Below are 27,901 nucleotides of genomic sequence, written 5' to 3' on the forward strand. Positions count from 1 at the left end.
AGTTTTGTGGTAAGTACAATTTGTTTTAACTAAAGTGTATAACATTGACAATTTCACCACTTTTCATAAAATCTTCAGTAAGGATAATATGAAGATTGATTTTATAAATTAAAATAATAACTGTGGATTATGCATTATTTTCTTTATCCTTTCCTTACATAATCTAATGCAAACCTAAGCATTCCATCTTTCAAAGGTATATTTTGTTCAACACTAATGTAAGTTGTGCTGAGTTAATTGTTTTCCATGGTGTGGTCATTGAATCAGTATAAATCACATAATTAGCATAGTCAATATAGAATATAAATAACTTTCTTCAGCCTAGACATATAAATCCATACTCAAATCTAGATAATATAGCTTTTCATACTTATTTTATTGAACCCCACTAGAAGTTATGTTGGGTTAGTTGTTTACCACAGTGTGGTCATTGACTCTGTATGCATCACATAATTAACACAGTTGCTATAGGATATAGATAACTTTCTTTATCCTGACATTATATACGCCAATACCAGTCTTTCTGTTTTAACATCTGGTCACCTTTGATTTGTTTTTTTCCTTTATAAGGCCCTCACCACCACCATACACACACTTCAAGTGTTTCTTTAGCAAGGCCATCCTCAAATGTATGGTACATTGAGACATGTAGATATAGAACAGATACACTGACAATTATAGATTCACATTGGCTGTGTTATTATTCTGTGGATATTCAGCTGGAACTTGCAGCATACTAGATAATACACAGGCTTATATGTGTTACAGTATTAGATTTAAATAAATCAATGTGTATTTTAGTTATTTATAATATTTGCTAGATTAACATTTAACATTAAATTTTTTAAGGAGTAATAACTACATTGGCCAAATGTAATAAGCATGATACATGTGACAATTCTTATTATATTGCTTGTTAATTTCATTAAATAGGCCCAACCTCATAAGATGTTTATGGTTGAAGGGCTGAAAAAGCAATAGCTGCAAGGTACCCAATTGATAATTTATGAGTGGTTATACAGGATTTTTGTAATTTTCCTGTTACTCATAATTAAAACTATATATTTTTAATTGTAATTATTATTATAGAATCTTAGCAGTTATTCTGGTGGAAGTTTTACATAATTAATATGACCAAAATGAAAAATTCTAACCATAAACTGTTATAGCTTTGTGATATTATTTAATACCACTGTGAGCTTAAGGAGAAGATACATCTTTTGTGACCTTAAAATCTTAAACAAAAATATATCATGGGAAACATAATTCTGTTTAGAAAAATACTAATAAGTTTTAAGGCTGCTTTGTATTTCATAACATGGCGTATCATAACTCTTACATGCATAATTGTTTTTAACCAATAGCTTTGTAGGACTAAAAGTATACTTTCAGTTAAAATCCTCAGAGTTTTATAGTTTGTATTAATTACATATTTTTTTTATATTCATAGTTTCAAAGAAAAGTCAGGAGCTTTAGAGTATTATAACCTATTAATCTTAGTTTCTGAGAGAAGAAAATCTTTATATTAATGTGGGTAAATATAGAAGACATAAATGCTTACATTTTCTTCACAGTGTTTAGGAAAGAAATTGAAACTTTGTTTTTGTTAAGTATTTTTCATAATGTATTATATCAGTGATTTTCTATTTTAATTAATCATTAAGACATTAAAGTGAAATTTTGGAAATGATTGTTACACTGAAATTATATAAGTGACTTTTAAAATGCTAAATGATAAGATATTTAGAGCAGAATTCTTGCAAAATTTGTTTCCATTTTAGAATGGTGTGACACCTCTCCATGTTGCAGCACATTATGATCATGTGAATGTGGCTCTTCTATTACTTGATAAGGGAGCATCCCCACATTCTACTTCTAAGAATGGTTACACTCCACTTCATGTGGCAGCCAAAAAGAACCAGATGGATATTGCTACCACATTGCTGGAGTATGGAGCAAAAGCTAATGTTGAATCTAAGGTACTAAAAGTTGTTCTATGTCTGACCACATCCAAATCTTCTATACAATGTTGTTGTTTTTACATTATTTTGAAACAACCTGTTTATTTACTATTTAGAACTGGCAAACAAAACAACTCTCAATCAGGTGACCAGGTGGTTAGGGAGCTTGACTCGCAATCTGTGGATCACGGGTTTGAATCTCCATCACACCAAACATGCTCGCCCTTTCAGCGTGGGGGCATTATAATGTGACGGTCAATCCCACTATTCGTTGGTAAAAGAGTAGCCCAAGAGTTGGCAGTGGGTAGTGGTGACTAGCTGCCTTCCCTCTTGTCTTACATTGCTAAATTAGGGACGGCTAGCTCAGATAGCCCTCGTGCAGCTTTGCGCGAAATTCATAATAAACTATAAACAATGATTATAATTTGTTTTAAGATCTACACATTTTCTGCAATAGCTCAGTAGACAGTAATAACATGTTTTATGATAAATTCATGATTATAGAATCTGAACACTGTAACTAAGATTCCTGTCTTGTTTTAGTTTTCTAGCATAAGTATGTTGAGGTATTGAATCATTATTTAGCATTGTAATTTTTTACATAAAGCTGTCATCACTTAAGAGAATGTACCTATAGCTTTTTATTAGAGTATTTCATTCTTGGCCATAGCACTGTTTTTCCCTTCAGATTTTAGGCTAAGGAACAAAATTATTTTACTTTTGCGTGGCATTCTGTGTTTCATTTTCTGTCTCATGAACTTGTGATAAATTATGTTATGATTATTAAACAAGTTTCACTTCATGTTCATTGAATTCATAGTTTTATAACTATAATTATCATTAAAGTTTATAGCATAAAGAAGTGTAAATATTTTGTTTGTAACCAATTAAACTATTGAATTATGTGATATTTCTTAAAACTCAACATAAAGAAATTAATCTCTTATTTTTCTCTGTTGATCAAAGATTTTTGCTTGTGCTATGCAATATTAATTTGTCAAAGAAAAATATTCAAATGAAATAAAATGAGCAAATTACACTAAAAAGGAAATTTGTAAATATATTATTATTTGTAACTGAAAAACATATGCTGTACTCTAGTTTATTAACCATGTTGTGGAATCACCTGCAGAAAATTTAATACGTTATTGTTACTAAATCAACAGAAAACTGTCAAGCTGGATTAACTAAATTAATATGAGCCACTCAAAATTCAAATTACATTTCAGTCATGTGTTGATCTTTATATTAATTGTGACTTGATCTTTTTCTAGAATTATTGTTTATATTTTCCTTTTTATATTGACCTTTTTGGTTTGTTGTACTTTAGTACTGTGTAGCTATTAAGTACAATAACGTGATAATTTGTCCTCAGGCTGGTTTCACACCTCTCCATCTGGCAGCACAGGCAGGTCATACAGACATTACAACACTTCTGATTGAACATCAAGCTGATGTTAATGCTGCAGCCAAGGTAGTTTTGTAAAATTATTGGTTTTAGACTCTTATATTAATCAGATTATTAATTAAAATGGACCAACAAAGAAGACAAAAACTTTAAATTTTTAAGGAAAAAAATAATGTTGAGTTTTTAGTTAAAAATCAAGGAAATCTAATGTTTAATACCCATAAAGTGAGATATATATAAAGTGAGTTTGCTGTTAAAAGATGTGATCTGATAGGAATAGCTCCTAGTTATTTTTATCTATGTTACTAATACTTATACTAATATAGGAAGATTTTAGGATACATTTGAAGGAAATCACCTCAAAACATTCCCTGTTTCTGTAGAGAACATATTCTGAATAACCTAGTGCATGGAGAAAAAATTCATCTGATGTTTGAATTATATTGCTTTATATTTTTCTTTGATTTCTTAGATAATTAAAACCAAAAATTTTTGAATTTAATCAAATAGTTTGTTTATGTGTCAACATTTTGTATTCACAAAAAATTTAAAACTGAAATCAGTTTCCTTAAATAGATTACACATCTGCTTTACTGTAAAGAGTAGAAGATGAGAAAAAAAGGATTGGAAAATAGTTGAACTAAATCCACTTCAGAGACACTGAAGCATGGATGAAATTTCAGCTGTTTTTCCAAATTACTAGATTTATAAATTGGTACTTAATCTTGTGATTCTTTATGAAGTGTTATGCCGTATAAATTATTGTTTTACACTTTTTATAGGTGTATGCTCTTTGTGTTACTGATACTTGTGTCATATATTTGGTATTTGTAGTCTTAGAAACTACATACACCATTTGTTTAAGAAGACATATGTTGTTATCCAGAAAGCAAGTAGTAGATGAAAAACTTACTCTTCCTGTATTACTTTCAAACACTTCTTCAGGCATGTATGAAATGTTCTTTAGATGATAGAACATTTTCAGATTCCTCTCAGAAGAAAACATTCATGATACTCTTAAAAACTAATTCTATGTCAATAAAAACTTCTGTGTATGTGACATATGCAGTTTGTCATGTTAAAGCCATGATTATGTTGTTTTAAGGTGATGTGATGTTTATGACATTTTTGTCTTTATTAGAAAGCTATATAAGATGAAGTCAGTATTGTGATACATTTTATAGGAAAAAAGTTTTGTGAATTAACTTTAAAGTTCTGCCACTTCTAAAACTTTCATTTGTGAAAATAGCAAGAAAAACTAACAATTAGTTGCTGGATGAAAAAAAAACATTACTTCTTCTCTACTCAAAGATCTTGTGATGTGCTTTACCTTTCTAGAATGGACTTACACCTCTCCACTTATGTGCTCAAGAAGATCGTGTCAAAGTGGCTGCTATTCTGGTGAAGAATGGAGCTGTGATTGATCCACAGTCCAAAGCTGGATATACTCCACTGCATGTTGCCTCACATTTTGGTCAGGTTAACATGGTGAGGTTTCTACTACAACATGCTGCCACTGTGAACTCAACAACTTCTGTAAGTTCTATGGTGATTTATACATGATAGACATCTAGTAATTAGTTATTACTGTATTAAGTCCTATAATTAAATGTAGTAGTACTATTGATAATCAAAAGGCATTGTTAGTTTTGGCCAAAATTACACTTTTAAGGTGGTATAATTACTAAAATGAATGAATGTAAGTGGTTTGTTTAGGAAAATATATTGGAATAAGTAATGGATATCAAGTGAAAAAAACAATAACTTCTTCAGAACAATTTAGTCCTAAATTATGGTGTAGAAATAGAAAAAATATTAAATATTTCCAAGACTTCTTAAATCTTTTTTTTTTGTGAAAATGCCAAAATAATTATGGGATTATTGAATCAAAATAAAAAAACAAACAAAGTATCTGGAATAGTTGAAAGTATACAAAACTAGAGGTGGGTGATTAACTCAATCAGTTCCATTGATTACCTATGAGCATTGATTACATCAATTAGTGCCACGTGAAATAATTGATTAGTCAACATTACAATTAAATTTATTAATGTCATAAAATAGTCAACTAATTTGTATTAGAGTTTCTCATTATTCCAGCTATATAAGTTTTCTATGAGAATGAGTGATTACTTGAATGTAATCAATTAAAGAGCTCAATGATTTATTGATTATCAAATTCCACTAATCACTAAGATCTATGCAAAACATGTATACAGAGAAAAATAAGTGTTCCAATAAATATCATATCTGACTGTTCCTAACTTATCTGACATATTTTTATTATTTATGAAAAAAAAAGTTAATATTATTTTAGCAGGCTCCTCAATCTCTATTTTAAAGGTAATGTTATATGTATATGAACATAAACATTTCTGTTTAAGTAAAAGATTGTAAATTATTTGTATTTTGATTCAATATACATATTTGTATTTTTTGCTCAGCATGGATATACACCTCTCCATCAAGCAGCTCAACAGGGACACACATTTGTTGTAACTCTTCTGCTAGAAGGCAAGGCTTCACCCAATACTGTTACTAATGTAAGCTCTAATTCTTTCTGTGTTTTTAGAAATAATACTTTGTCAAGATTGATGATATTTAAAGTTTTATATCATCAATTTGATTGAAGATCTACAGGGTGTCTGAAAAGTCTGGAACCATAGTCACTTCAACGAATTTTACAGAATGTGTTCCACATCATGTCCTTGTAATTCAAAAAAAGTTTGGAGACAGTATTTCCATTCTCTTTGAATACTGCAAAGCATATTTGAGTTGAGCCCCTGAGAACTTGGTGACCACATCTGCCAATCCAAAGTCCTGGGAAGGTGTCGTTCAACTGAGCTCGGACTTCCAAACTGCAAATCACCCATGGTTCCAGACATTTTGGACACCCTGCATTCTTTCTGATACTGTTTATTGTACTTAGACAAAATTTTGTTGATTAAAACCAATATATATATATATAAATTTAAAACATATAGTACTGGGAGACATTTTGCAACTCAAACTAGAACTTGATTATATTAGTTGTTTTTTTTTCTCTTAAATCAAGGAATGATTATATTTACAAATTCTAAAACCAAGATGTGAAATTTATTTGTACTTTCGACACAAAAATAATCCTTTGAATGAAGTCATATATATATATACCATATTTTTTTGGTGTATAACATGCACTTTTTTACCCCAAAATTTGATGTCAAAATCTGCTTGCATCCTATACACCGAAGGTATGAATAATATATATATATATGTACGATATACACAAGCCATGTGTAAATATATTTAAATAGGCATGCATAGTTTAGTTCAATTGAATGTGTTATTTATAACAATAGTAGTTTTTTCTTTAAAAAACATAACTGTTTATAATGCTCCCTAAATAATAAAAAAATAAACTATAGTAATGGATGAGAGTGAAAAAGCTTGTAAATACATGACGATCCCTGTTTAATGTGGAGCAGAATAAGGCGTTTCAGGCCTAACTTTAACAAATAAAAAATCGTTTTTGAGTGCTTGCCTTGGATTCAAATGTGCAATGCACTTGACCAATCAGAGCACTTAATGCAATTAGCGTCGGTAATCGCCTAATCAGTATTTCAATTTTCATTTGATACTCGGCAGTCTGGCACGTGCTTACTGTCAAGTGGGATGCGTCACCGAAAGCCGAAGTACCGTATCTTAGGCCTCAGGAGCAAAATAGTTGTTTCTTCATTTTTCGTTCTATTTTTTCACCCCTTACGATGTCTAAAGAAAAGAGACTGTCATACACAACTAAACTTAAATTAAGTGTGATTAATTATGCAAAAGAGCATGGAAACAGAGCTGTTGATAGATATTTTGGTCCTCCACCAACAGAAAAAATTATTTATTGCTGGCACGAACAAGAAGAAGAATTGAAAATGATTAAAAGTGATAAACGCAATTTCAAAATGGCAAGATCTTGAAAATAAACTGTACAAATGGGTTGTGGATCAGAGAAGGCAAAGAAGATTGCATGTGATAATAGTTAAGAAGATTTTACTGGTCATACATCATGGTGTTATCGGTTCATGAAACGCAAAGGCCTAGTTATAAGAACTAAAACGAAAATTGATCAAAGAATGCCCGATTAGTTTCAGATGAAAATTTGTACTTTTCACAAGTATATTATACAGTAAAAAAAAAAAAACAAACTCCATTTGAATTGTCTCAAATAGCAAACATGGATGAAACACCTTTAACATTTGATGTTCTAAGCAATAGAACAACTGATATAAAAGGTACTAAAACTATTACTGTTAAGACTACTGGACACAAAAAAATGCATTATACAGTGGTGCTAGCATGTTGTGCAGATGGAACAAAATTACCACCAATGTTAATTTTTAAAAGAAAAACAATGTCCAAAGAAAATTTACCCGGCAGTGTGTACGTTCACGTACATGAAAAAGGATGGATGGAAGAAGGCGGAACACTACTTTGGTTTGAAAAAATTTGGTCGAAACATCCAGGAGGCTTATTAAAAAAGCCTTCTCTCCTCGTCTGGGATTCCTTTAGAGCTCATAAAATGGAAAAAATAAAGGAAAAAGATAATGAGCTAAAAACACAGCTGGCTGTTATACTCGGCTGTTTAACAAGTCAACTGCAACCTCTTGATGTTTCTATTAACAAACCCTTTAAGACTTTAATGAGAGAGGAATGGAACAACTGGATGCAGCAGGAAGATTTTGCTATGAACCCTACAGGACGAAGGAAGAGACCGATGCTTGCTTAGGTCTGCATGTGGGTGAAAAATTCGTGGGAAAAAGTAAGAAGTGATATAGTGATTAGGTCATCAGTGGTATCAGTAACGCAATGGATGGGACCGAGGATGACATTCTCTTTGACCATAATATTGGATCCAATGATTCCTTTCCAAGTGACAGTGAAAGCAATGAAGATTTTGTAGGTTTGAACCAAACTAAATAACCGTAAACCATTTTTTGATTTATGTTATTTTCTTATTTTTAATGTTTTGAGCTCTTTTGGGTATAGAACAATATATACTAATTTTTAAAGTATCAAATTGAATTTTTGTTCAATAAAAATCTTTCAAATGCAACTGTCGCTTTTTTTTCCCCAACACTGTCTTCAAAATAAGTGTGCATCTTATACACTGGTGTGTCTTATATTCTGAAAAATACGGTATATATATATATTTTTTTTAATTTTTGAAATAAATAAATAGCAAAAGCCAATATTCAAATCATACAGAATAAGTATGACTATGTACACTACCTGACTGAACTAATTGTACAGGTGTGCACAGAACACCTGTATTCAAACTTTTACCTACCTTCTGCACCAGGTTTGTGTGAGGATTTTTGTAATTTGTGCACTTGCATGTGCCATGTATTAATGTAACCATAATTAAGAATCATTTCATTTGTGTACATTTTCACACATTCACACCAGTATTTTGAAATAAAACTAATGCCCTTTATTACTAAACTTTTATAGTAGTACACTTGTTTTCCATGTTTAAAAGTGGTACACCTGTAAGTTTGAAATATGTTCAATGTATCTGGAAATTAGAAAGTTATAAGATGTGTGTACTGTGTGACTGGTACATGTTCCAATATCCAATGTATAAATAAGCATGTTATTTTTATTGTTAACAACTGTTACATTTAATCTCTGTTCTTATTTGTGTAAAATTAACTAAGAAGGATTTTTTGGTTATTAATAATGTATAATTTCTATTTTTTATATAACTATTATATTTCGTGTTACATGTTTATGACATTAGTAATGTATATTTCTTTGCTTACGTGGGAGTCAAGCATAAATATGTTTACTTATTTAAAAGTCCCTCCCCTGCATTGCAACACTTAGTTACAACGAGCTCAGTTTCCTATGATAGAGAACATATAGCCAATTCTGTGACATTGAGCTAAAAAGAACAACTTAAATAGATATATATATATGTATTGTAAATTGCCCCAAGCCTTATTTCTTTGAAAGTCACTTAAACCATGCAGGTAGAGTTCTGTTGTAGAGACAAGTATATATAGTATATTGTTGGCTTCAGAAATGCTATTGAAGCTCAAAGTTGAATCTTTAAAGCAGTTCAGCTTTGGTATGGGAGGAAAAGCTGATAAATGGTGACAAACTAAAAGCATGGTAAAAACTTTTCCTGCTTGAAAACCTTATAAACATAAAAAATGTGTCACTGATGTCTTTTTTTTATGTAATGTAGGAATTTTAAAGTAAATCAAACAACCTCATCATAGATCAAGACTAATTATAAATGTAAGCAATGAATAATTTGCATCATTGTCTCATTTTTAGGCTTTTTGCATGTTATTTTAACTTTGGCTACTCTATATATTTCATTATGAGATATAACAATGACAGCTTTAATTCTATCACACTAGAGTAATGCTTAATGTAAGTTATCTTGAGCTTAAGAGATCCCAGAACATTACTTTATCTTACTATTTTTCTATATTCAAAAAATTGATTATTTCCCCCATGTAAACTACTTTGTTTTATGTATGAATCAGAACATGAAAGTATAAACATTTCATCAACCTGTAATTAAGTCATGTATAGTTTGGAGAATAAAAAAAAAAATCAAATCTGTAGATGTACTTCAAATGTTGATGATCATTTTTCAAAAATGTAACAGAAAAAATATATATTGTTTTGTAGTTTAGTGGAAACAGTTACATTAAGTTAATATTTATAATGATTGTACAACTATTCCCACACTAAAAATTCTAGGCATATTTAGCTGTGCCACACACCAAAGTAAAAAATCTTGTAGTCATAAAATTTTCAAATAAGTATAAGAAATATATATCCATATGAACCAAAACTGAGATGTCAGTTATGAGATTCTAATCTCGAAAAAGAAAAATTCGTCTACTGTTAGTCCTTGTCATTATTTATCCAATCATAATGAAAAGTGTCTGTGGTCATAGCACTCAAAAGTATTGGAGATATTCCATCTATTTGACATGATCCAACTAAGTAGCAGCTAAAGATCAAATGAGGGGGTTAGGAGTTGAGTTCTTTGACATACAACATCTCAACTAATGCAGTCAATTGTGGGAAGACAGTCATCCCTAATATTTTGACATAAAAGGCAGTTGTTAAAATAACATCTTAGTAGAAATAAACCACTCTGTATTTTAACTAACTTAAACTTTGATCCTACACAAATATATCTAAAGGATCTTATATTAGAAAGAAGCAATAATAAAAATAATTGTGCTCATTATTATATTTAGGTATTGTTTTTGTGGAAGGCAGAGTGCAGCCATTTTTGATAAAAGAAGATAATTTTTCCATCTTGGTTTATCTACCCCAAGCATTGTAGTCCTGTATATCCTGTTAAAGGGAACAGTTATTATTAAAAAAGATATTTGATTATTTGTAATAACAGCATTTTCAGATAATGTTCAATTATGCAAGTTTGTTTTTAGGTTAGAATCTCATAATTGATATCTCAGTGTTGATTTTTAATACCTGACAGTGACAGAAATCTGTTTAAAAGTGTGGTTCTGAAACACACCTCTGCTCCCACTGTAGTTTTTCTTCTCTGCCCATCTAAGCATTGGTACGAATCTTACTTTGCTTGCTTCAGCTTTTATAACCAACTATATTGCACATAGCAATTTAAATCTTCTGATTCTCTCCATCTACGTCAATGCACCCCTATACTAGATCTGTATATAAGCTCCTCATTATTACTTCCTATTCATTTTTCTCAACAGCAGAATGCTACAACAATGGTTTTACGTGCTTGCTGCACATTTTTCTTATGTGTTGGATAACTTTAGTTCTACCTATTCCCTTGGACAATTTTTTTTACCGGTATTATTGGGTTTTCAATTTATTGTCTATTTTCTTTAATTTAAAAAAAAGAAATTCTGAGATGTTTCACATATGAATTCTCACCTTTATATCTCTGATATGGAATCTCTTTGTCTGCCAACTCTGGAGTCTTGCAATGTCCGGGTATTGGGGAGGGCCCCTTTCTGCTGAGGATATCCAATCCCTCATAGTCAGAGAGGTGGAGTCTTATATGAGGTCTGATGTTTCTTCTGTAGACTCAGAAGCTGAGCTTCCAAGGTACCAGGGTCAGACTGGTGAAAATTTGGACTCCTCTTTCTGGCTCCTTCCTTTGCTGAGATGGCTCATCATAAGCCTTAGAGAGACATCCCACCTCCAGCATCATTTTTTGCAACTAGTACATCAAGTTTGTGATACCTTGAGATTTCTCCTGTGGCTTACTTCTCTTCTTTTTTGTAGGGGGAATGCCATTCAGCTGATTGCTTAGTCTTCCCACCTTCGCCAGACATTGCTGTGCATGCTTGGAGATTTTTGGATGAGTTAAGAGAGGCTGCTGCTATGTTTTGTCCTTCCCGAATATTGGATCAGCATGCCTTAGATTTCTATTGCTTGGAAGACCCATATTTAGATTCTCAGAGATTGGATCCTCTTCTTCCTCTTTGGGATTTTAGCTTGATGCCTCTATTCATCTTAACCTCACTACAGTTTTCCAGGATTAGACTGTCCCTTACAACAGTTTTGCATTTTTTATCTTCTTTGAAACTGTTGTCTAAGGCCTATCATATCTTCTGCTCAATTTTCAGAGAATCTTATTCACTTATTGACTTTTATTTTGGTAAGGTTATCAGCTTCTGCTCTCTCCCTGGTCTCTTGTTTGGTTTGTTGCTACGATCTTTTGGAGAGAGATGCCTTGCTTGAGGGCATTCAACTTCTCTCTTCAGCCCTTAGAGGTCTTGGAGAAGCTCCTTTTCTCAGACATTCAATTTTTATAGGTATTCCTGATTCCATGGAATCTTGGGTGGATGGGGCCTATTTCCATTTTTTTTTCTTTAGACACTGGACTTCCACCTTCCCCAGTCTTCTAATTGACTGTTTACTGCATCTACTGTTTGGATTTCCATACCTCCTGCTTCGGCTTCATGTTCTATTGGAACACAAGGGAGATTCCGTCCTTATCAGTGGGCATCTTACGCTCATGTGGAGTGCCGACAAAGGTATAGGTGGCTACCCTGTGGGGACTCGACTCAGATGGTTCAGGTCTGTATAGGATACCTTTGCCTCCAATCAGTGGGTCATTCAGGTTCTTATCAGAGGGATGGTCCTTCAATTCACGTCTCCTACTCCATTGTCTACCATAATGGTTGTCTTTCCCCTCCCCAAGGATTGTCTTACATCCAGTCAGTGAGCACAAGCCATTCAGGATCTTCTGCTCAAAGAGGCTGTATAGTGCATTGACTACTCTCTTGAGGGTTTTTATTCAAGTTTGTTTGTAGTAATGAATAAGACTGGCAATTGATGACATTTCATCAACTTTTCTCATCTCAGTCATTTCCTCCAGCCTACTCGGTTTACCATGAAGTTGTTTCTTTCCCTCTGGTGGCACTTTGCACCCGGTCTGTGGATGACCAAGGTCGATGTTGCCGATGCCTACCTTCATATTTCATTTGAAGTCTTCATGTTGGTATCTCTGTTTTGTGCATGAGTGACAGGTTTTTAGTTTCTGGCTCTACCATTAGGCTTTGCATCAATCCCATATGTCTTTTGCTGGATAGTCAGATACTTTTCACGTCATCTTCTCTCAATGGCCATTCACACTCCCCATTATATGGGCAACTAGATTCTTCTCTCTCCTTCCTACCACTTGACAGAGCTTCACACTTGAGCTCTTTTTTTCCAAAGCTGTGAGAGCTGGTTTCTCATCTAAATGGAGAAGTCTATTCTTATTCGCACACAGTACCTTGTCCATTTAGGAGTATTTTTCAATTCATGTCTCAGTCGGGCCCAGTCTTCTCCTCTATACCTTCAGGCCATGGAACGAGCCATTTTTTTAACACCATCATCTCCTTCTCCACCACTGCGCATGGTTCATTTTCTTTTGGGGATGTGGGCATCCTTGGAATCACTCATTCCTTTGGTTCAGGCCCACATGCTTTCCCTTTAGTGGTCCGTTGGAACATTTTCAAGGATGTTCTAAATTGTCCATGTCCCTATCAGCTTCCAGCCCACTCAATCTTGGCTAGTGGTTGTATGTGGACAACATGACAGTAGGTGTGTCTCTCTCCCATCCCCCATGTCTTGAGATACATATTTTTATGGATGGTTCTCTCCAGAGATGGGGAGCTTGTGTAGGGGATATGGAGTTTAAGGGCCTTTGGACAGAAGAGAAATCTTCTCTCCACATAAATATTTTAGAGCTTTTAGCAGTTTGACAAGCTATGTCTTGGGCTCTCAAATTGTTGCAAGGGAAGGTGGTAATGCTTCACTCGGACAATTTCACGGCCATTTCTAAGCAAGGGGGCACTCACTCCAAGTCTCTTTGATTTCAGACATTGGATCTTCTGTTTTAGATCCACAATCATCAAATTGTTCTCCTTGCCTGTTATGTTCCAGGTTATGAATTTTGTGGCCAATCAGTTATCTTGTCCCATTGAAATTCTTCCCACAGAATGCATGCTTCATCCACGAATTTTTTGTTGGATCTGCTCTTGTCTCAGGACACCTGAGTTCATTGCTTTTGCCACTCACTGGAATGTCCAGCTCCTATCCTTCTGGTCTCCTGTCCCTCACCCTCTGGCTTTGAACATAGATGCTCTCAGCCAGGATGGAATATGTCTTCATCTGAGATTCATGTTCATAGGACTTTTTACCATTCCACTTATGTTCTGTTGTATCCCAATAGGTCCTTTCTTCCCTAAACTTCTGTGGCTAGAAAAGGAGATAAGGATTTCTCTCCTAATCATCTTCCCTCCACTTTCCATTTTATGAATGCTTAGATTGATATTTTTTTTTTGCCAGGTTTGGGCTCTTCGGGGTTCTGTTGTGGGCACTGAAGGGTTTTGGGGTCTATATCACTATTTGTTTATCCATTGGGATCCTAAGGTGTTACATGACTTATCCCCTGTCACTTTTACTGGTTGGGTTCATCAACTGGTGCATATTGTTTACTCTAGGCTTTCATTGGAGGGATGGAGACTTCCTCGGGTCTCATCTCATCAAATTTGCCATATTTCAACATACCTGGCAGCTTGGTTGCATTGCCTGCTGGAATGGATTGTACAGGCTAGTATGTGGACCAGGCCTAATACGTTTATATCTCATTATTTACATGATTTGGTGGTTGCCTCCTCGGAAGGTTTTCGGTTACCCACGTGGCTATTCTCTATGCCCTGGCTCATTTGTAAAAGAGGTGAGTGATTTAATTTCTTTTGTGTTTACTTCTTCAGGGACCCTCTTATCATTTTCATTTGGATCCCACTCTGTGGTGGGTGTTGTCTGGTAAGTTATGCTTATTTCCAAATCTGCATTAGCTACCAGTTGACCACTTAATAATTTTCCTGGTACCAACAAGCTCTGTTGAGATGGGGTATTCTATAACACCACCTTGTGAGCTTTCTGGGTGGTATACAATTATAATGCAAAGACAAATACACTACTGGCCCACCACTCATGGACTATCATGAGTAAAGCTTAAGGAAATTTTGCCCATCCTTGCTGACCCATAGATTGAAGAGATCGGGGTCAGTTTGCTTTTCAAAATAGAGAACTCCTCGGGAGTCCCCAACACGGTATCCCTCATTTCTCCTAGTGGAGCATGGGAGTTCTTAACAATCCCTGTTTCCAGTTGTTGGAGTGATGGACAGAGGTTTATGCTTCATGGATGATGCTTGTGCTCACTATTCTATTCAAGGAGAAGAGGGTAAAGCTGTGTACTTTATTTCAAATAACTTTTGGATGGTTTTTCCAGATGTATGGTAGGAGCAGGACCGGCCTACGTGGGAGTCTTTTAGTAATTCAAGTTCAGAAATGACTCCTCACTATCAGGTTGGGTTGTGCATGGCCCTCATTTTTGGTTATTCTCTTTATTTCGATGATCATGGAAGAGGGCCCTTGACTCTTCGTAATTTTGCACCAAGAGCATCACTTCCTGTGCCATTGGTTGAACTTCATTTGTTCCACATCCTCGTCGTAATTACGGGGGCAGAAGGTGTTGCCTTGCCTCTCAGGTTTCAGTTCATAATCCCCAACTGGGTAATTTCTGTTTCTTCAGGTTGATGAGGCATGACAGGTCTCATAATTCCAAATTCAGTTTTTTACATTTTGAGCTTTTTCAGGTTGGGGGTGAGGGTTTGTACATTTTGGTGATGCTTGCGTTCTCTTCGTAATTCTGGTGGCTTGACATGCAACATTCTGTAACTTTCAGGTTGGATTCCAATAATATCACACTACTAAACAAGACCAAACAATACAGCGGTCCTCATGCCCTAGCCACTACAACATGGATCTCGATTTGGGTCCACAGCCCTCTAATTCTAAGGTTGAGATGTAAGATCTTGTCTGCCTTGTTGGGGCATGGACAAATTCATGTTCTTCTAAAGATGTTAGGATTTTGTCTCTATGGCCAGTTGGCCTTTACTGCCCAAGAATTGGATTTAATGTGGTCCGGACAAAGAGCATACCTGTTCCAGAAGTAGTGTAGACCCCACTGGTGTGCTATAATTATATCTAATTTTCACACACCTCTTTTCTACACATACACTTTCTGTGTGGACCTTGCTCTCACTAGTTCCTCCACTTTGTCAGTATGGAATTCTAGCTACAGTGTGAGTGGAGGTAAATGTGTTTTGGAAGATAATATTTTCCTACACTAAAAATTTATTTCTGATAATACTTACCTCCCCACAGAATGGATGGTTTTGGGTCTGTTAATTTGTACTGTCTATAAAAGTGTATAGGAAGTGATAACTGGGAGCTCGTATAGATCTGGTATAAGGGTGCATTAACGTAGTGGGGTATAAAAGCTGGAGCAAACAAGCTTAGGTGGGCAGAGAAGAGAAACTTTCATCGGGATAAAGCTACAGTATGAGCAGAGGTAAGTATTATCAGAAATACATTTTCAGTAGAGGAAAATGTTAACCTTCAAGTGACTTTCATTTCCATAGTATCTGAAAGAGACCTTAGTATTACCAAAATTTCTAAACAACATCTTTATTTTATTGCCCCAGCATGCTTCTGTTACTTTGTGTTGATGTTTTTCATTCTACTTGAATGAATACATCAAAACTTTTTATTTAGTTACTTTTTTTCCTTGATATAAATATTTATTTAACTTGTGATTTCCAAATGAGGTTTGTAACTTTTCTTAGGTATGAAGAAAATTTGCTCACTTTTAATAGGTGTGTTTAAATGAACACAAAAAAGGTTACTTTAAATTAGAGAACAGATTTCCTATCAATTTATTCATAAATTTACAATTATATTGCTAATTTGTGTCTGAAAATGCCTGTGAAGGAGACATGACGAGGGGAAAGGTCCCTGCCAAAATTGGCTGATACAGGTCTGCTGTTGCAGCAAAGATGTCAAACATGTGTTTGTTCTCTTCAGCCTAAACCCCAAAGGACAACTTCACATTTTATGGTAAATGCATATGTAGTACATTTAGGTTATTTACATCCTACATGACTTCTGAGACCAGGTGCATGAAGTGGTGTTTTCATAGTGGGTACTTGAAGTTGGTCATTTCATCTACATATGTACTGTTATTATTATTTAAAACTTTATCAATTCTTTTACCAGTTCATGTACTCAAACAACTTATGCAATACATTATTTAGCTGTGATAACGTAGCAAACAAAGAGTTGTTCACAATGCTTAAATAAAAAGTGAGTTATTCTGTTTTGTTCCTTGAGCAAGATGATGTGTGATTTATATCAACACAAAACAAATACTTCTGTGGTATATAAATATGCCATGGTTTTCTACCTTGTAATAATATGCTGTTATTCTGAATTTATCATTTATTCTGAATATGTGAAGTCTTCACATAGTGTGTGGTCATGAAAGCTGTTAAATTGATATCTTTTTAGCTGCTTTTGTTCCTTGTCATTTTATTGAGGTCATAACTTTTCTGCCTATTGGCAGCTTAGCTGTATGTAACGTTGCATGTTGTGCAAGAAGATCAACAGCTGGGTGTCTTTCAATGGTAGTTCAGGTGGTATCTTCAGGTTGCAGCTTCCCCTGTGCTTGAATAAGAATGACTAGTCACTTGGGTAGCACTAGTCACTCTGGGTTTTCTGAAGTAAGGAACATTGTATTTAGACTATTTACTAGATTATTTCATTCTATTAATATGAAGATACAACATCTAGTTGAAGTGTCCATCCTGTTTAATAACAGCAAGTACACACACTTTGTGAGTTCAATAAAGATTATTCATTTTCTGCAGTACAAATCCAGTTTCTTTCATTTTCAGAGGTTCAGTTCTACTTTGTGATAAATATTTTGTTGAATCTGCTGTTAAGCAGGCCTATTCCAATGTTCTAAAATTAATTCAATTTCACCTGAATAAACCACAGAGTGGATAGGAAGAAGAAAGCTTTGGGTCTACCTAAATAAAATAATTGTTGGGTCTAGGAGAAGTCCTTTGTTGGACATTGGACTTTTGCCTCTGATGTGAAGGTACATGACTTTCATTTTTCTACAGCTGACACCTCAGGAAGGAGAGTTGCTGATGTCTGGTGTACCCAGAATAGCTATACTTTTTTTTTTTTTTACTGAGGATTGACCTTAGTACAAGGGAAGCATGGGAAACTGTGGATCATTGTGGTGGCGTGGTGCTTGGTGAGTCTATCACTGGGTGTGGTAGTCTGTTTTGGACTTTCAAACTTTCACCAGCCAGATTAACCCCACCCCTGCTGTGGTTATAGCCACCTAAAAGCTTTGAAAAACTTGAGATGCCATTAGTTGACAATGTGTGTCAACAAGAGCTATCTCATTGGCAGATGAAATGGCAACCACCACATGATGAAAGTAATAGCTACGAGTACAAAAACTCAAAAGGGTGTTGCGGCCCTTGCTTTCTGAGCATTTTGGTGATACTGTATAGTAATGTATACACTACATTGTATGATTATCACATAAACACTGAGTTAGGATGATTTGTTGATCATGAGATCAGCCGGAGGTGGGGGAGGGCAGAAGGGGGACATACCACATTACTATGAATAATGTTTAGTAAAAAAATTTCTCGCATCACTTCCATACTAATTCTTTCTTATCATTGCCCCTTCCTCTCCGTATTTAAACAAAGTTCAACGTCCATGAAAGGCATTACAAGATACTTGGCTTTCCAGTTATTCCATATATTATAATGGATCTATTTTCATTCCAAATATGTGACAGTGAAAATAATAACAGAAATGGTGAGGAAAAGGTGATATAAAAGGCAAATAATATGGGAATGCCATCACTTTATGGGGTGAAAATTAATTGCACTAGAGTAATTAAATGTCGATTGTTAAATTGTAATTGGTTGTCATCCAACTAATCTGAAAATGCCACACCAATATAAAGCTTATAAAAGTACAAGCAGTCATAATATCACCAGTAGTAGCAATGTGATGCAATCATGGCTTCCAGGACTGGAATACTGTATAACAAGAGTGTATAAATCAAAGTGAAAGTGCTAGTGAAAGATACTCCATGTCAACAATTGTGGAAAGACACCATGTTTCAGTAGAGGTTGTATACAATATTGGAAAGGGTACACTAATCTGGCAGTGTTAATTATAGAATGGTTGAGGTAGAAAGTTGAGAGTTTCCAAAAGTCTCATGTCCATTACAACAAAGAAGACTGTCAAATACTGACCTTGTTGTAAATACTGGTTTAAATTACTTTAAAAACAGTATTATAAACATTAGAATGAAATGGCCTAAGTGAACATGTAGCTGCTGAAAAACCATTGTTGAGAAAAGGTAAACAAAAAGGTTGAAATGGGCATTGGAATGAGAAAAGCTATAGATGTGCTCTTTACAGATGAATCCAAATTTGAATCTTGTGTGTTTCCTTAATTAATTATTTCTATTACTTTATATGTTAAAGGGAATATTGGCCAGTATGTGATCAACTATTCCTTTTTAAAAAATGCATGACTACAGCACGATACAAATTCTAGAAATATATAAGTAATATTTTACGCTTTCTGTTTGTTCTTTTTTTATTTAATGGCCTGGTGGCTAGAGTGCTCATCTAGCAACTTGCGGGTCATGAGTTCAAATCATCATCGCCGAACATGCTCGCCCCTTTCAGCTGTGGAAGCATAATAATGTGATGGTCAATCCCACACTAAAAAGAGTAGCCCTAGAGTTGGTGGTGGGTGGTGTTGACTAGCTGCCTTCCCTCTAGTCTGTCACTTATAAATTAGGGATGACTAGTACAGATAGCTGTCAAATAGTTTTGCGCGAAATTCAAAACAAACCAAATCAAACCTTCATTTAAGCTACACTTCCTTTCTTTTGCAATGCCAAAATCTGAGATTTGATTTCCCGCAGTGGACAGAGTGCTGATAAGCTATTATATAGTTTTACAGTAAAAACAACTTATTTTTTTTACTGTGTTTGTACATTATATATTAGAATAAGAAATATTTACTTACCCTTGTAAATACAAGTAGTTTGTGAGTTTTCTTCTGTTATTTCAAATGTAAGTTAGGAATTGGCAAAATAAGAACAAGCCATTGAATTTTAAGTCCATTAAAATATAATTTTTGTTTGTCAACTCGTGTGTTTTCATCTTCTTTACATTCCATGTTATTGCTGCATTGTAAAACATTGCCATTTCTTACTGCCTTCATCCTTTTTGTTAATTATCGTATTTATGCCGCTACAGTATAAAACTTATTTTAACCTTGTAACGTGTTTCTTGTAAATGTTTGATCAACAAATTGACACTGACAGTCTACTAAATCTGGTTGAAAATTTAAAGTTGCATGGAGAGCAAAAGTTTCTAGGGATATGACACTGATGGTTAAAAAAGTAATTTTTAAAATGTTAAAAAATGGTGCTATAAAATGAAGAATTTATCACATTTCCTAGGTCACATCATTACCAGGAGTAAAAAATGTCAAAATATATGAAATGGCTCAATTCACATGATTGGGGAGTCAAAGAAAAAGAAAGGTTTTAAATTAAAATGAAACATGTTAGAATGAATATAAATTTATATTGGCTAGTTAACATTGACTCAACATTCATTTGGCGACCTGGGAATGTACAATACATGGACAATGTGCGACACCAAATAACTGTGACAAGTTTCATTGTCTTGGGCTATTTGTCAGAAACATGTGGTTTTTATAATATAAAGAAAATGATTGTTACTTCAAGAAAAATAAATAATACTGGAAAATTACAATGAAACATTTAATTTTAATTATGTATCCACAGAGACATACTGTTTTCTGTTGTTTCTTCTTGTTTCCAAACACTTTTCAATCAACCACTATTTCTCAGCAGATTTAACTGAAACTTGGTCCGGTATGCCAAGACACCTTTTTAATTTTTTTTATTTAGGCCTTTTGAAGGATTTTATGGAATGAAAGGTCAAACAACCCAAAAAATGTATATTTTGGGCTCTTGTACAGTCATATTTTCATGTGCCTAAAACAGTGACATGCAAAAAAGCTGGATTTGTCCATTTTGAGTCTTTTTAGGGGTGGGGGTCTCTAATCTTGTCATTTTTGTTTGATGACTTGAGCACTTTTTAGTCAGTTTCTCGGCCAATTTACTTGTGATTTGGTACAAAAATACTTTTTCACAAGGTTCCATACATATACATACAAAAATATGGGATATGCCCATTTTAGTCATTTTAGAGGGTCAAAAAAAGTTAGATAAACCCAGAATTTTAGGTGTTTTGTTCCATTTCTTGGCCATACTTTTACCAATTTATGTGGGATTTAGTACAAAGATACTCTTTGCAGGTCCCAAACAGAGACATAGACAATTTTGGAATTTTTATCTTTTGCTGAATTTTTCAATGAGGATAGTACAGTTTGGTGTTTTGTGAACTGTTCATGTGTATGTCAACCAACTTACATGCAATTTGATACAAAGAAACCTTTCTGGTCCCAAGTACTGAGATAGACAGTCTTCAAATTTTCTGGTGTCAGAATTGACCATGTTGGGATTGCGTGGCACAGACATGTTGCACTTGTCTGCAAATGTTGGCTCTTTAATCTTGTGTCATTTTTGTTTGATGATTTGAATACTTTGACTTGTATATTATTTGATGATGTCATCCTGACACATTCTAAACCTTGTGATGCTTTTGCTCCCCCCCCCTCCACAAAATGTGCTCAGCAGTAAATTTGAGGACCTATCATGCTAAAATTCGGGGGTCAGTCGATGAGATGGGCACACTGTAGGTAGTCCATTATGAAACTATGCATGTAAAGGAAAAATTTTGTTATTTCAATTCTATTTTAGCTGTTTGATAAATGAATGCTTTAATGCATGAGGAAAGTAGCTCTGTTTTATTAAGTAAGTCAGTTGATTAGCATGGTATCCAAATATTCTTGGCATTGGATCAATGAAAGTATGTGTACATCACAGCATTATATGCGTGTGTGTTTATTGCAAAGTTTGTCATTTGTCACTGATACTGGTTTCTCTTTTTCCATATTTCAATAGTGCTATACAATTAAAATACATCGTTATTCACAAGGAACAAATTTCACATTTAATGTATACATACATATTTATTAAGTGTTAAAGTAATTACACTAGGTTATATAGGTTGAGTTTTGTTTGTATTTGACAATTATTTGTTATTTTCCAAATTCATTGAATACTAATAACCAACTGTTATAATTCTAATAGTTTTCATAAATAAGATGAATAGTTAAGCAATTTTTTATAATGTTTTACATGTTTTTAAAGGACAAAATTATATTTTTTCATATACCTATTTTTATATAAATGACTGACTTACATGGTATTAAAAAATAAATATATATCCAGATAAGCAAGTTCAATTTCAGTACATCTTAAAAGCTGTTATATGGTTAATGTGAACCATTCATTTACCATAAAATTGTATGTTAAAGAGAAATGTCATGTTTCATTATGTGAAGTTCCAGCAGTGAACCACTTTTCATAACAATTTTGTTTAGAATTATTTTTGTTAGTTCTCAGTTGATAGCATCTGATGTAAGTGTAGAATGGTAACAAATATTATTTGAACATAACAGTGACATTACTACATGTACATTGAGTAGAGTGAGCTCTAGTGTTAATGGATACATTGTAATACTGATGCTTGTCAAAGAACCTGACAGTTATTTTTTGCCCACATGCACTTGAAGTTTCTTTTCTCAATAGTATTAGTGAGCATGTAGGTGTGCAATGGGGATGTTTGAACTACTTGCACTCCACCATGACGTTAGTTCTGTCTTGTACTATAACTATACAGTGAGTTATAGTACAAGACAGAACTATAACTATACAATGAGTTATAGTACAAGACAGAACTATAACTATACAATGAGTTATAGAGGAATAAAATTATACTGTAAAAGTCTTAGAATGTTAGTAGCATGCCAAGTTTGCATTAGTCACTGTGATTTACTTTTGGCAAAGCTTATTCAGTGGAAATACTATTTGTTAAGTGATTATAATATAACAAATGCTCATTTTGTAAAACCAATGTATGAATTAATTGAGATTCGTGAACACTTGTACTTTGTATTGTATGTATACAGTAATTAATAAAGAATTCATAAAATGTAAGATTACCAGATGCTTGCATTACCATCCTACTAATATCACTTTTTATTTCCATTGTGAATTTAGCAAGGGCAAACACCTCTGTCTATTGCCCAGCGGCTAGGTTATATATCTGTGGTCGAAAGTTTGAAAGTGGTAACAGAAACTGTTACGACAACCACCACTACTGTGATTACTGAAGATAAATACAAAGTTGTTGCTCCAGAAATTATGCAGGAGACATTTTTGAGTGATTCAGAAGATGAGGGAGGTAGGGTTGAGATACATTAAGTATTTTTAAGAAATAATTAAATTAGATAAAAATCTAGCACAGACAATAAGAATATTTGATTTTAAGTTATAATTTAGTTTATTTAAAACTTGAATTTACATGTACAGTTTTTAGTTATATATGTATATATGCTGAGTTTTTACTTTTTTTTTTAAGTTAACCATTTTGTGTTTATAGACATTTTACTTCACAATTCTTTCTATGGGATAAAGAAATGTGGCTTTAAAATGAATGAAATAATATTGTAAAATTAAAATTTTCACAACTGTTGTAGTTTTTGCTGTCACTATTTCAGTTGTACCCAATAATTTTATTAATTACATCTTTATCAGTTCTGGAGGTTAAAATACTATTTATCAATTTAATCATAATAATAACCCTTTTTTAGTTATATAGATTCTGTTATCACTTTCCAATATTCTAGGTGTTAGTATCACTTTCCAATCATGTGATACTAGTAACACAGTAATTAACAACAAATTCACAAATTATAGAGCCTGTGACATCCCTTTCAGACTGATCACTGAGGTTATTTTTTCTTCCTTTTTTGAAGTTAACAAGAACAAATATAAAAGAACAGAGTTATTATAAAAAACTAGTAAAAAATGATGGGGCAAGTACTACTACACCAATCCCATAGTACACCCTAACCTCACATTTCGTAGCTAACTGACATAAATTAATTTTGTGAAATCAAGCTTGACCAACAAAGAGGCAGAAAAGTGCAGTTGAAGTAGTCAAACATCAGTAAATTCCTTTGTAATCTAATCAAAATTAAGATCAATCATGAAATGAATTTGTGGCATATTCATAGAATAATTGTTGGTAAAAATCAGTTAGATTAACAGTTTCTAATGTATAGAAAAGCCAGTGCGTTTCAGTAACATTACGTTCCAACAATGACTTTTATGTCATGCTGCTTAGCAACAAAAGTTTAACCTAATGTTGTTAGTCTATGTACTGAAAGTATAAAATGAAATGTATAGACAACAAAACTGGAAAAATATTTGTTGATTTCTTAATTTAGAGTCTCCATTGATTAAAGATATTTGTTTTTTTATTAAAAACGTTGGTGATATAACAGAAAATAGGTTGATTCAGAAATGATTTAAGTTTAAAATTGAATTGATGTTTTTACTTTCAGGATCAATTTTATGCACTTGGCTCAAGGATAAGTGATCCCACACTACGTCTTTACTTTAGGCTTATTATATTATACCAACACTTACTGCACTTATAAGGTTTCATGGCACTCCCACCCCCCTCATGGCCCTCTTGCACCCCTGTCACTAAAATTATAATGGGCAGACAGTAATTGAGCTATTCTATCTGGATAAATGCATTTTAGCTTTTATGACTTCTTCTATTTCAAGAAATCAAGTGTGATGTGATACACACTGGCTTTTATGTAGATTAAATGCCCTAAATGATAAATTAATTCTGATAATAGAGATGTAGTGGGTCAACTGGCCTCTATGCATCTTGATAAAAAGCAGTCTGGTAAAACAATTTTTTTGATGGTCTTAAATTTCTTCACTTATTTCTTTATTTCAGATTTGTGTCATTTTAATTCATATTACTGAAAATATTAATTTAATTCATAGGACTGTTAAAAAAGGAAAATAACTTATGCACATGTATATCACCTTATAATATCTCATTTTTGTCAAATTAACTTGTGTTTGATCCATTAAATTTCATCTTAGGAAAAACCTTGAAAAATAATCGGTTATATGTAGGTACCATTATAATAATACAATTTATAATAGTTTGTTTAGGTTATCAACAAAAACATATACTTCATGTGATATTTTATAATTCAAAAACTTTCATCCAATCACAGTTTAATGAAACATAGCTGCTCAGTATCAGTAGAAAAAAATGTCTATTAAAAATATTTTTAAATGTACTTTAATTTAAAAGCCATTGATCTAAATATACTTGATAGTGTTTTTTTTTGCATTTAGAACAAAGAATTCAATAAACACAAAGTTGATGGTAAACTGTTAATATAAAAATAGAATACAAATAACTCATTGAGGCATCTTAGAAAATAACTTAAATTTACACCACGATAACATAGTCTGTTAGTCTTTTGTATATTAACAGTCAGTAGAAAATATTCAGGAAAGCTAAGGATTTTTGTGAGGTTCACCTATATATAAATCAGACCAATATAATTAAGCATAAATAATTGAGTACTTGCTAAAGTACAATCCAAGAAAGCATTAATTATTTCAATGTCATATAACAAACAGGAGACCAGTTCTATATCAGTTCATCTTTCAATCTGTAGGGCATGGTTTCCATTCTCATTTACCCTAATTTCTACTTACTGTTTTTTATGTGTCCACCTTATCTTGAACTTGAAATAAAATGTTAAGTAAAAACTAATGATTAATATTATGTTCTTTTATGTACATATAAAAGATATAATAGTAACTAGAGTATGAATCAAGTTACAGTTTAATATAAAAAATCACACAGTATTCTTAGCTTCAGGTTTTTTTGTTTTTCTGTTAGATGTTAAACACTTTATGTTCTGGCTTCTTTACTTCATTTAATTGTAGCTATATTTGCATGTTATTTATTTGTGTGTTTTTGCTAAATTATTTTAAACTTCCCTTGTCTACCTCAACCTTTGAAAGAAAGCACATGTACCCTGAGTGTATGTTTATAACTTGGACTAAGTTGTTTGGTGCTTTTGAATGAGAAAGGTGTGAATTATTTATGTTATTGAAATACAGTATAGCCACTAACATTATATCTTGGAACTCTTTTGAGATGAAAATTGTGTATCTATCTTTTCTACTAACAAATTCAACTAACATAATTATATGCCAAAAACAAACTTCCAAATTAACAAAATAGGACAACAATCATTATATATATACTTTTATTAAAACAAACATTCTTAGCTATGGAAGCTTAATACAATTTAAAAAAAGCATTATTTGGTTCCAAGTCTATCAGTTTCTCATAATAAAAAAATTAAAATTTGACCTAGTTTAATAAAAGATTCCTCTGAAATGAAAAATTTAAATGTAAACCTAATTAAAAACAACACCTTACAGAGTTTGATAAGATATTTTCCTGAGACAGAAAATTAAATAACACATCTTCAATAGTTTTGAAATATCATACTATGATCAAAATATTTAAAAGTAAACACCACTACTGTAATATCCCTTGTTTAATTATGCATTAATTTGGGATGACTGCTTTCAATATAAAAAAGTTATTAGAAATATTAATGATTAATTTGATCATACAAAATTTAAATTCAAAGTAACTGTGTACATATTAAACTTGTCATCATGTAGCTCATCGAACCTACAGCTTTCTTTAACTTGTTTAATGAGAAATGTGGTATAAAATTAACAATAGTTCTATTTTCTTCTTTAAATGTATTTTTCTCATACAAATACATTATCTCTTCAACTAAGTTAACAGCTTAAATTTTTTGTTTATTGAAAATTTTAGTGAATATGGGTTTATATTTAGTTATTGTACTATATTGTTATTTAAGTCAGTATTGTTTTATCGGCCAGGTCAATATCCTTGAATATTTTTGTGCACTTGTTTTTTTTGTTTAGTTTTGTCCTACAAGTAGAAGCTAGTATTACTTTAAAAAATCCTAAAAAAAGTTAGAAAATTTCAAAATGATATTGAGTATCTATTAAATTTTCTTTCTTTTTAAAAAAATAAAAACACTTTAAAGGATAAATAGGTAATTATAAATTATTTTATTTTAGATACTAGGTATTAATGTAGGTACATTTTGAGATGATGCCCCAACACATACTTTTGGTGTCACAGTTAACACTTTCAGTCAACACTAAATCATTACCTATTTTGATCGAACATAAGTAATGTGAAAGGTAGCAGAAGTGGTGTAAATGAGTGAGTGTTGTGGTGAATTATGGTGTTCTTCTGGTGCAGGTGACGATTTTGAGGAAACAACTCTGTTTGGGAAACCCACTCATGCTACCCATGTGTATCTGCCTTATTATGAAGGTCAAAAGTTACAGACGCGTAAGTTACCTTTCCCAAAAACCAATCCCTTTAATTTCTGTTTGTTTTGTTATCATTAGTTTTATTTATGTAAAAACAGCTTATGTTTGAAATTTTGATAACTTTTTTGAATGCCATTTTATTTAAGTTTTGTATATCTATTCAAAATATATATGGAAAACAAAATCAACATATATATTTTTTTTATTTGTTCACTTGATTTTTCATGTTCATTTAAAATATTATGGTTGAATATTATTTTAAGTAAATTGGTTGGTTTGAAATGTGATCATGGTAAGTATGATGAAGCTTAGTGAACGTTAATTATAATTAATCTAAGTAGAAGTTGTGATATTTTGAGTCAGTTGAAAGTTCATAAATCTATCACCATATGAGTATAGCACTGAGAGGTTTTGTCAGAGATATATATATATATCTATATATATATATATAAATATCTTCAATTAAAATTTTCTATATTTCTGAACTGAGTGAGTGTCATTGTTTCCAGTGGTTTCATGTTCAATGTTGGTAGCCATATTTGAAAATCACTCTTTCAGAACTGATAAATGGAATAATTATTTTGAAGAACATGGATTTTAACCCCTTTTAACCCTACCCCCCCCTAAAAAACAAATATT

The 27,901-nt window shown here is 32.7% G+C and overlaps 1 protein-coding gene across 8 annotated transcripts in view; it reads left to right on the plus strand.

Annotated features, from left to right (window-relative positions):
- LOC106457879 overlaps positions 1 to 27,901 on the plus strand; it is a 209,608-nt gene that overhangs the window by 77,534 nt on the left and 104,173 nt on the right. For 6 of the 8 annotated variants that reach the window (XM_022383936.1, XM_022383932.1, XM_022383939.1 and 3 more), the window contains exons 14-19: positions 1,782 to 1,979; positions 3,337 to 3,435; positions 4,708 to 4,905; positions 5,814 to 5,912; positions 23,042 to 23,225; positions 27,189 to 27,281. In XM_022383936.1, coding sequence (XP_022239644.1) covers positions 1,782 to 1,979; positions 3,337 to 3,435; positions 4,708 to 4,905; positions 5,814 to 5,912; positions 23,042 to 23,225; positions 27,189 to 27,281 — 871 coding nt within the window. The remainder of the gene's footprint in view (positions 1 to 1,781; positions 1,980 to 3,336; positions 3,436 to 4,707; positions 4,906 to 5,813; positions 5,913 to 23,041; positions 23,226 to 27,188; positions 27,282 to 27,901) is intronic. The other 2 variants (XM_022383937.1, XM_022383940.1) reach the window with 1 other exon arrangement.

This window comes from Limulus polyphemus, unplaced genomic scaffold (assembly GCF_000517525.1).
Source record: "Limulus polyphemus unplaced genomic scaffold, Limulus_polyphemus-2.1.2 Scaffold385, whole genome shotgun sequence".
In the NCBI taxonomy this organism is placed as follows: domain Eukaryota; kingdom Metazoa; phylum Arthropoda; class Merostomata; order Xiphosura; family Limulidae; genus Limulus; species Limulus polyphemus.